At 36.5% G+C, this 11,669-nt stretch overlaps 1 protein-coding gene across 1 annotated transcript in view; it reads right to left on the bottom strand.

The window, feature by feature from the left end:
- Positions 1-5,021: 5,021 nt before the first annotated feature.
- rgs8 (regulator of G protein signaling 8) overlaps positions 5,022-11,669 on the bottom strand; it is a 49,114-nt gene continuing 42,466 nt past the window's right edge. The window contains exons 4-5 of the mRNA XM_072438395.1: positions 7,852-8,018; positions 5,022-5,535 (exon numbers count right to left, since the gene is read on the bottom strand). Of these exons, the coding sequence (XP_072294496.1) occupies positions 5,338-5,535; positions 7,852-8,018 (365 nt within the window). The 3' untranslated portion in view covers positions 5,022-5,337. The remainder of the gene's footprint in view (positions 5,536-7,851; positions 8,019-11,669) is intronic.

Here is an 11,669-nt window from a genome sequence, read left to right as displayed (position 1 = left end):
ACAATTTTTGTAATCGATTTGACCAATAATCACAATTGTAATTTAACCATGTAAGAAACCAGTTTGATTGCATATTGTCAGTTTTGTTCCAACATTTGCCCTGTGTCTGTTTTTAGCTTTCATAAAACGTGATTTGAGGTCAATCCTCTGTCTGAACAGCGGATAAAGCACTTTAATATTGTAATAGCCGAGAGTGAAAGTAATCCGAGGCAACACACACAGCGAGATACAAGATGCTTTTTAATCACAAAATAGAATACTATAGGGGAAACTGCACCAGTGCTATGCAATAGGAGTGGACTCGGAGACAGCAGAAGAACCGTGGATAGTTCTCACAGGGTTTCAAGCTCAAATATAAGGGTTGTACATTGGATTCTTAATAGTATTTGTTGTCGTTCAGATTTGATTTAGTATACTCAATAAATCGGCCTGCAAAGTCAAGGTTCTGACCTGGTCCAGTAAAGGCCTTGAGTCTTGGGGTTTATTCACACTTACATGTTTGGTCCTGTTTGAGACCAGTTTTATTCTGATGCTGACATGATTTAGTCCTGTTTTAGTCCTGTTTTAGCCCGTGCATTGTCCGTGTTAATTCAGGATTTAGTCCTAGGGTGGTTTTAGTGCAAATTTGGACGCACCTGAAAGAGTTAAATAATGCCTGGATTAGATTTGGCTAAATCCTGGTTCTGACAAGGTTTAGCGCTGATTTAGATGCAGAGTAGGCATGGTTAAGTCAAGGTTTAGGCCCATTATGGTTTCGTACTGGTTTAGACATGGTAAGTCCTGGTTTCGATCCAGAGTACAACTGGTTAAGTCAAAGGTTGGGCCGATTTGAAAGAAAGGTCAGTAACTTGTTATGGTTAACACTTTTAGTTTAGTACTGGTTTATCACTGGTACTGGTTTATTCCAGGTTTAGTCTTGGTTTTGACCCAATGGAGAACTGGTTTAGTCATGGTTTGGACCAACCTGGTTTAAAGGAGACATAGTATGCTTTTTTCTGGTCTTTAGTATTGAACAATAATGTAAGTGGATCATCATTTTACATTTTATTCATGGTAAATACTTAATAATTTACGGCTTTACATTATAAATTGATCCATTGACTTCCTGTTTAAAATGGCAGAACGGTGGCATTTTACTGTAAGGAGCAACTAATGTGTTTTTATTTATATTGCCTCCAAAGGTCAATTACTTTTATGTTGATCATGCATGGTTTATTACTGATTTAGTCAAAGATTTGTTTTTGACTAGGTTTTAATCCTGGATGAATTTAGTTTCATGTGGTTAATTCAGAATTTAAATATCTGGGTTTAGCCTATTCCTGGTACTTTAGTGTTTCAATTTTATGATTATTCGACTGTTGGCACTTTGCTTTCCTTCATATGTCTATCATTATAAAACCACACTTTCTGAATAAAAATGTAATGATGTGTGACAGAAAATAACTACTTTACATGTAGTTTTTCTTTTTGGAGTTCAGATTGAACAGAAATGACTCATTGTTGCTGCCTACGATTCTCGCGACCTCTATTCTATTAACATTCCGAAAAAAAATACCCATTTGAGCTGTCAATATGCCATACTTAAGTCCACCATCCCTCTACTGTCTACGAGTGGGCTACACATGCATTAAAGGGAACATTTATCCCAACTCTACTGACTCTTAAACAAGTGCAAATGCCACGGGGTGCACATGGTCACAGCAGGATATAGAAGAATACATAGTTCACTTTATTTCATCATTAATTTCCCATGCTGTAAATGCAATTCATTTTAAATATCACTGAGTAGTGCATCATGCTGCATTTAAGTCAAGGATTTTTTCACAACACATTGACTCAGGGTGGAGCTGTTGGGTTTGGCTACGGCGTTCAAAATGTAATGAAAAGAAAAGAAGATTGGAAATAAATGTGAATGGACCATATTCATTCACGGTCCTTCTTTGATGCGGGTTGCGTTTGATTAGAAGGTTATACAAAGTGAAAAACTGCAAGAGCACAAAGCAAGCGTTAATTCATATGAAACCCAATAATGTAAAGATATAAAAGCGTATATTTTGTCCTCTTTGTGGATATGTTAGAAGCAGTAACATTTTCAATTGTAAATAAGTAAAAGACCTCACACTTTGACTAGTGATGGGCAGATCAATACCAAATTTAACATATCAATACTGACAAGAGGTATCAAAACGTATCAATACTTAAAATGTCTCCAATTTTAGATTTCCTGCACATATATTTGCTATTCATGTTAGTTCAAGCAGAGGTTGAAAGAAAGTCATGATGGCCAATATAAAAGTTGTTCAGAGTTGAGGAGTTTCAATGCATTTTAGTACAAAACTAAAATGTTTGGTTTTGGTCTGGATTCACATCTTGTCTCCTTGATTTCCAGAGTGTGACTGACGCAACGACGCAACGTGTCAAACAAACATGGCGGCTTACGAGGGAAGAAAAGGAAACGAAACTAACAGAGTCTCCAAGCAAAGCACTAAACTCCAAGATGAATGAAGTTATATAGTATTTTGTTTTGTTTCGAGAGTATTTGAGAGGATGTGATGCAAAATTAGTGCCGTTATGCCGCTTTGGGTAGGAAGATTTTGTGGCATGTAGAAGGGATTTCCTGGTCAGTATCTGTCCTAGGTGCGTGCGTAAACTTGCGCTGCGTTGGGCAAATACACATAGTACACCGTAGTTGGGAGTGACCGGCTCAAAATACGAGTATATTTCTGGCATGGTCCTGGTTTAGTGTGGGCTGTTTACCATATTTAAATACATAATGTCACCTTTTTTCAATTGATTTCTGTTATCTTGCTACAAAACAAACAATCCAGATTTTATAGCGATAACTGTTTAAAATATGTACGTTCAATCAACATGAAATAATTAATATAAAACAGGTGACATAATATTTAAATCAACATTTCATGTATTTTAAGAGTACCAAAACTGGTTGAAGGACAGTACAGTGTTTGTACAACACAAGTATACATATTGAAAGCCAAACCAAAGCCAGCAGCTCGTTTTACAGTACTTCACAGGTAAGTTACACACTGAACCTGTTACAACACACAAGGTTATTGTAACAATAGATTAATAAGTGCATTGTCATTTGGCACAGTTTCAGACAAATATTACGTCAGTTGTTCATTGTAAACACACAAGAGAGTGCTGGGTGAGAAAATGTGTAAACATGATACAAATTATTCACACAAAATTGTAGGAAAAATATTTATGAACAATTGTCGGAAAGGATAAGTTTGAAATGTACATATAATGGATAGAATAAGGATAAGGATATGTTTTTATAAGTTGTAAGCCCAAAGATAATTCCAACAATGACTTACAGTAGTATCTTTTGGTAACCAATATAATATAACATAAAAATAATAAAATATAAATAAATTATACTTAAAATATAAATTATAACATTTAAATAAATAAAATAAAAATATCAATATAATCTGATTTAGGTTAAAGAAAATGTCTCCACAGGAAAAATCTAAATATATATATATATATATATATATATATATATATATATATATATATATATATATATATATATATATATATATATATATATATTTCATTAAATATTTTTTTTGTTATTTTTGACCAACAACACATTCTACAATAAACTACAAACTTGCATCACAAAAATGTTAGGCCTTAACCATGGCATATCTGAAATAAAATCAATGATGTAGAACATAAACATTGAAAATATATTTATAGAATTGCCGTTTTTGTTAGGTCCCTTTTCCAGCTGGTAATCAAAACGACGCTATTTCATTTTCATCGACAAACTATGTTAGCAATTACTTTCAGCAAAAAACACAAAATGGGAATGACAATGTACACTGCAAAACATGAATATCTAGACTGGTTAAAGAGCTTGAATTCAAAAACAAATCTGGATTAAGTAGTTTTGACCATTAATATTCATAAATGTGCAATTCTCTATCTTTGCTCGTTGTTCAAACTCAATCACTTGGTCAATCGTGACTGGAGTTTTATTAAAATGAATCTTCCATAATCATGAATGGTGAAGCCAATCCCCATATTAAAGTATATTACATAATTATGCCATGATAATGATGTAATTTGTCTGCTTTCCTCACCAAATAACATGTAAAAGAGGATAGTGCTTTACCAGAAACATCAAAAATCTCACTTAAAGTTAGTTAGCATTTAGCTTAGCTGCTAGTTACACTAATTAAAGAGCTTGTACGCGATTTCTTCCCCTTAAAGTTGAGCACAATTTGTTCTGCTCCAGTACAGATAATAAAAAAACATACAGATTATAATCCAGAATTCAGAGTAATTTGAACTAGTCTAGACATTCTTGTTTGCCGTGTAGGTTCACCCAGCACACAGAGGTAACACATTAGCTTATAGCAGGTTGTCTTCAGTCTCCACGGTTCAGACTTTAGAGGTTGGACATCATGCAAGAGTCTGGGACAGGACACCACACAGGGGACGTGGCCGGTCCGGTTCACAGTATTCACAGGTGCTCCATGTACACACTGATGAAACAATCCACTTTGGTTGAAATGACTGAATTCTGATCTTGACTTGAGAAGGATTTTATTACTTAAGATGTATTTGCTTATGAATCCTTCAGCTTGCTTTCAGTTTCAAGATATTAAGGCAATAATTTGCAGAAATATACTACCCATTGGTAGAATGTTTAGATTTTATAAGTAGCGCTTAGGACATCTCCTGTGGTGTTTAAGTCTATAACTCATTGCTGGACTCTTTTCTGCCATTAAAACTGTGGCATGTTAGGGCAAGCTAGCTTTTTAAAATTTCCCCATGGTAATTCCCTCTGTAGCCATAACACCAATTCCTAATGCCTGACTACTGGATAATAATATGTGGTTTACAATACATGAATTATTCTACATTTTAAAACAATACGTTGTAAAAAAAAATATTGCATAACATGTGTCCTTTAAATTTACTGTAGCCAAAACTGCCCCAAGGCACACTAACTGAGATGTGTCTGCCATTCTGGTTCAAGACTTCAATTACTCAAAATACGCTTAAACTGGCTATTGCAGGATTCAAACTAACATTCCTCTGATAATAGGACACCACCTCCACCAACGATTGGATGTTTAGATTCAAGAAATGTTCCACAGCTTGGATTTACACCATATCTCTTAAGTCAAAACACCGCACTGTGATTTATGTCAAAGCCATCCTGTGGAACGCCCAGGCAAAGTAAATAACATCTACTCGACGCGACTCAAATCACGATTCAAGTCATTTCAACCCTTCGACCTTCCCTCGGCTTCAGCGCGCTGTTATAGTCCATGCGGCGGGGCGTATTTGGTTTTAAACAGATCTCCGCTGCCCCTGTGCGTGCGCCCGGTTCACGATGTCCTGGTACATTTTGGAGCGGAGGAAGCGCGGGTAAGAGTCCTTCTCCATCAGGCTGTAGACTTTGGACTGGACCTCGTTCAGGCAGGTCGGGGTGGGCTCCATCAGAAGGGTCTGCTTGGTCCGCTCCCTCGTGCGGTAGTCTATGTTGATCTGCAGAAAGGAGCCATGAGGCATTAGTTCTGATACAAGGGTTGATCCATCATAAACTTTGTATGGAAACTTTGGACTTTGTGGCGTGAAATCACCTTTAGCCTCCAAATATCACAAACTATGAAAAAACAACCACTCCATCACACCAGAGTATTGTTACAAAACACTGATACATGTAATAAAAAGGTCTTATAGCTAACGTTACAGTGGACAAATCGGACCACTGTTTTGTTTTTGTTTTTTCATTTTACGGTATCTGTTTTGGCTTAGTACAAATATATTGTTAAAGAAGCTCTTAGGGTGAAAATGAGACCACTGCGTGCTGTCTCTATCAACTCATAGAGAAATGATGCTCTGAGAAGCAGGAAGTGCGCTGTTAGCATTCTATTTGTTGTTAGCCTTACCGTGACATGGCTTTGGAAAGTTGTGAAAAGTGCTTAAAAGTCATTGCGGTAAATAGTTAAGTGAGAAATACATATGGAGTGTTGCAGCGTTTAATGAACTAGTTTGTTCGACAGATCAAATGGGATGTTTACTGACTGTATGTGCCTTAATTTTCTTTGGATTTCGTCTGTTATAATGTGTTTTAAAAATATATATATATATATATATATATATATATATATATATATATATATATATATATATATATATATATATATATATATATATATATATATATATATATATATATATATCCTGTGTTCTCTTTGGTCTGTTTTTGAAAAAAAAAAGCTAGTTGTTTTTCAAGTTTTTAAGACTGGTAGGTACAGAGCCTCCTAAGTGCATTTGATTTTCTAATTTTGACCTTTAGTTGGTGTATTTATACCTGTTGTACATATAAATTATTGTTTCACACCAGTTGAATTGGTATTTGAGGAGAAAAGTAAAAAAATCTGTAGCAAAATGACAGGAAGAAACGTCACACAAGGGATGATCAATGTATATGCCTAATTTACACAAAGAAACATGAATTCAACAAAATAAAGTCCCTCACATATATTTTTATTTGTCAAATTAAAAGAAAAGTGACATTAGAGGAGTTTTTGCCCAGTGTTTGCTGGGTAATTTCCTAGTGTGATGGAAATTACCCAGTTACGCAATTATAAACAGGAAGTGAAATTATAAACCTAATAAATTTGCTATTCTGGGATAACATTTAAAAAAAATAATAATAATAATAATAATAATAATAATAATAAATATATATATATATATATATATATATATATATATATATATATATATATATATATATATATTATATGAGTTTTCTTTGATTTTCATGACTATGAACATTGTAGATTCACACTGAAGGCATCAATACTATGAATTAATGAAATTATGTCTTATATTCTAGGTTCTTCAAAGTATCCACCTTCGCACACTCTTGGCATTTTCTTGATGAGCTTCAAGAGGAAGTCACCTGAAATAGTCTTCCATCCATCAGTCTTGAAGGAGTTCCAGAGATGCTTAGCACTTGTTGGCCCTTTTGCCTTCGCTCTGCGGTGTGTCCAAACTTTTGGTCTGTACTGTGTGTGTGTGTGTGTGTGTGTGTGTATGTATGTGTATATATATATATATATATATATTTTTATATTTATTAGTTGAGTGAGTCACCCAACCTGTTAGAGGCACTTGTAAGCACCACAAAACCTGCATACATTAGTGAACTTTAGAAACTGAAGTTGAAAGTTTGACATTGACTAGTATTACCCACTGGCAATGGCAAATGTAATGCTCACATAAACAACAAACCGTTTATCCGTACTGTCTGCAAACTTCAAATAAATAAATAGATGGTACAGAAGGTTTTTATGTTCTTAGCATGCCTAGAATGGTCTATATGCATATGTATCTATGGTTTTCAGAACGATGATAAATTAGGAACAAAGCTACAGCGATTAAACATTCAAAATAAAATGATGATCTTTTGAATGATTAAAAGTCCTTAATATGTTGCATGTAATAGGAAGCTGAAGCTAATGGATAGGATTATGAAAGGTGAATAGCCAGAGCGGAATTGCTTCTCCAACCACCAACAACCACCAACAACCACCAACAACCACCAACAACCAAATTGTGCCACGTGACACGAAGGCAGTGACATTGCCACTCTTAACAGTACTTTTCTAAATTTTTTGTCCTGAGGCATGTTAATCTCCTCTAACAGCCCTGACACATGATTTACTGACCCTACCTGACCAATCCTCCAAGAGACCTTTGACTATCCGTCTTATTAATTTAGATATTGACTTGTCCAGTTGAAGCCATGAACCTGCCCGTACGTAAAGGTCGCCAAATTTGAAATCGTACCTCTCTTGGCGCCTGCACGTCAATGAACTCCTTGTAGATCTTGTTGGCTTTGGAGGCCAATTTGGTGGAGCCTTTGACCTTCTTGTAGTCCTCGCAGGCCATCCAGAACTCGATGTTCTCGTCACTGAACTCAGACTTGAGGAAGGTCCGGAACATCACCAGCCCATCTGTAAGCACACCAGAGAGAGAAGAGAGTTTAATCTGCAGCAGAAAACAAGAAGAGTAGAACATTCTTATTCCTGTTGGTAATTATGAGTGAAGCAAACAAAAGACAACACAAAAACTGTAGGAAAAAGGAAAAACGTGTAACAATGTCAATTATTCCGTCTGATTTTCCATCTAATATTAAGCCCAAATCAAACTAAAGCTGAGATTTGGGGACCTCAACAAACAATAAAGGATATATCTGTTGCAAATTAACTCTTCAAGGTACATTTAGCTATAAAAACACCTGGAATTGAATAAACACTAATCATATATGTTTAAATAGGGGAACATTCTAAGGGGAGAACTCAAAGTCATTTTATGCGCAGGATATTTAAGATGGAAATAACAACAAAAATCTAGTAAATTAAATAAATGTCTGGTTGTTTTTACCATAAAGCTACGCACTATAATCTCCTGGGACTGGAACAGCACATTTCAGGACATACGATTCTTAATTTCCTGCCCTTTAGCTTCACACGTATGCTTCCCGAAAGCCATGTTTTTCATCTAATAAAGTGATTATGGTTCTGATTAACTGCTGTTCCATTTTGTTCCGAGAAGTGAAGTCATAATGATGAGTTTTTTCTTTGCCCTGATAAACACCTCAATACGTAACCCCACCCACCTGCCTTTTCTCTCGCACAGCCATAAATAAGAGAAGGTGGGCGCTGGAGTCTAACAGCGTTCGGTCACAACGACATGTTAAATTGACCTGTTTAATCTGTTTGCCATTATAAACGGAGAAGCATCGACAACAGAAAACAGGGTGCCAGCGGTGCCTGTGGCCAAGCAATCTCACCTCGCAGCACAAAGGTCTCCATAAACCACGCTTTCCATATACTAATGTGCATGTGACAGGTTCTCATGCATTCGAAATATGACGTCTCCTGGTCTATAGAACGTGGGATTGTGACGTCTTAAAACCTGTTATGCTTAGGCGGATTTTTGTGCAACTGTCTCTAAAGACACCTCCAAATTAAAACCAAAGTGTGTGGATTATATACAAAAACTCGGTCTCTGTGTAAAGGTAACATTCTCTATGTTTGCCCTCAACAGTCAGAACTACTCTAAGTCTGACTGAACAAAAGTTATAAATCATGGAACATCCACAAAAAAGGTTTTTCTTTTTCCTCGCCCAAGCCCAAGTTTTTTGTTAAAATGAGGGTGTTTATAGCTGCCGTTTGTATGCGAGGCCTGAAATACACTATATATCATTACAAAAACTAGTTGGCCACTTAAATTTCAAATGTGAGCTAATTATCTGTAGAAACAAGTATTTTACCACACTTTTTGTAATACTTTATCCAGGCGTTGGATAAAAGGACCAGTCCCTTGTCCAAATCTATTCAAATCTATCCAAATTGGACACATTTAGAAAACATTTGACAACTTTTGACTTCTTCAACTTACATACATCAATGAGGGCTTGAGACACTATATTATGTTATTGAAATTCATATTCCATGAAAAAAAAAAAATAGACAAAAACAAGTGTCATATGAAAATATGTTTTGATAAATTCCAAAACAAACACTGCACAAACACTTGACACCATATATTTCAAAAATATACACATTTACATAATTCAATATCACTGTGGGGCTGAATCCTAGTTCCTCGTTATAGCAGTTCCTTGTGGGGCTGCTATAACAGACTGTGTAATCACATCAGGCCATGATGCGGCTGAGAACTGTAGGAGCCCCAGAAAACAAGTTTTGTTCCACTGGAGCTGGAGAATAGATACTTTTTCTATTTTCATATTTTCTATTTTCTTTATTCACCGAAAAAATTCCACAAACCAACTCCCTGCAGTTAATGAGAAAATGTATCTTGAAGTAGACTGTGGGATCTGGCTCTGGAGTCATATTTAGTACATAATAAGTCAAGAACCAATTAAGTTACAAATATATATTGTATTAGGCATGTAGTTTAGTCTCCAGACTATATGTACACATAATATCAAGGTTATAAGGCAAGTGGTGCTAATCAAGTTTGCACTGGGCGTGAGGGAAGGACAAAAGGCAAGAAGAGAGGATGTGATATCCGGCTCATCAGTGTCATTCCACCAGCCTTCTGCAGGTGATGGCTGCCTGCCACCTCTTCCTCGGCCTCTTCCTCGGCTTCTTCCTCGGCCTTTTCCTCGGCCTCTTCCTCAGCCTCTTCCTCGGCCTCTTCCTCGGCCTTTTCCTCGGCCTCTTCCTCGGCCTCTTCCTCGGCCTCTTCCTCGGCCTGAAGTCTCCAATCTAGGCATTATTGGAGAACTTGGTCCTGGTTCTGGTGATGAAAGTGGCTTTCTATAATGTAAAAATAACACACAAAAATGATCCAATGTAAAATTATAGAATAACTGTCAAAGTCAATGTAAAACTCCAGACTGTAAAGACACCACCCCCCACAGGTATTGTGAGGTGTTACTTGTGGGGGAGGGGGTCCTTGTCTATTCCCAGTAGCAGTCTGAAGTACGTGCATCTTCTCCAGACTCTAAAGACACATCCCCCACAGGTAAGTGCATCTACTTTCAGACTGCTACTGGTAATAGACAAGGACCCCCTCCCCCACAAGCAGAACCTCACACCTTACAATACACAAGTTACTTTTTCCAACATTATGTACAAATACATCATTCAGCAATAAACATATTTTTCATTTGTTTTGTTTTTTACAATAGAAACTTTTTCCATTTCAGCATGGACCTCAGTCAGGATAATGTCTGGCTCCTGAGTCAGTTTGCCTGCAAAAATGAAATGTAATAATAATCTCATGGAATACATTTTAAAATTTTACACACTTGAGGCATACATTCAGTAAATACGTGTACGAATACTTTTACAAAATGTGACAAACTTTGCCTATTGGCATAAAAGGGAACAAACCATACATCTAAAATGAATGCCAATCAATACTGTTTTTATGAAATGCATAGTCAAAATATACTTACATATCAAGAAGAGCATCCATCCATCCTCAATAAAACATGCAGCCTCGACTGAATCTGCATCTGTTGCGTCGCTTCAATCCATTGAATCTTCAAACTCAGAAATGTCACTTTCTCTCCTGACACACATCTGCAGTGTATTTCTTCTTACGCTGATACGCTTGTATCAGAACTAATGCCTCGTGGCTCCTTTCTCAAACGATCGCCAAAAGTTCTAAGAAAACCTCGTGTGACAAAAGACCGCTTTGACGCACGTTTAGCGCACAGAGCTCAAACAGAGCTTTATTACGCACAGCTCTTTAGTGGAACAGGGGCGGCGGGGCCTTTTGCACAGGTCTTGTTCTGTTTGTTCTGTCATAAACTCAGTACCAATCAGCAGTTAGCACAAACGCATTTTCAGTGGAAGAGTTGGAACAGTTTGTTTTGGAGTCGAATTGAAAAACTGAAAATCAATTGTGTTGATGAAACATTTTTTTCTCCCTTTTTCGTCTTTATTATTTTAATTGAAAATCATTTAAATTATGCAATTAAATTAAATTAAATTTAAATTACGTATAAGGTCCCTTCTTTGCAGACAGTCCCTCCTCTGTGTGCTATTTAAGGCACAGTGTTTGGACCATCCATTTTCTACCGCTTGTTCCCTTTCGGGGTCGCGGGTGACTGGAGCCTATCCCAG

The sequence above is a fragment of the Eucyclogobius newberryi genome, unplaced genomic scaffold (genome assembly GCF_026437365.1).
Source record: "Eucyclogobius newberryi isolate DKJ021-1_F unplaced genomic scaffold, fEucNew1.0.hap1 SCAF_9, whole genome shotgun sequence".
Lineage (NCBI taxonomy): Eukaryota > Metazoa > Chordata > Actinopteri > Gobiiformes > Gobiidae > Eucyclogobius > Eucyclogobius newberryi.
The sequence above is the reverse complement of the archived record's forward strand: the minus strand, read 5'-3'. Positions and strand labels throughout refer to the sequence as shown.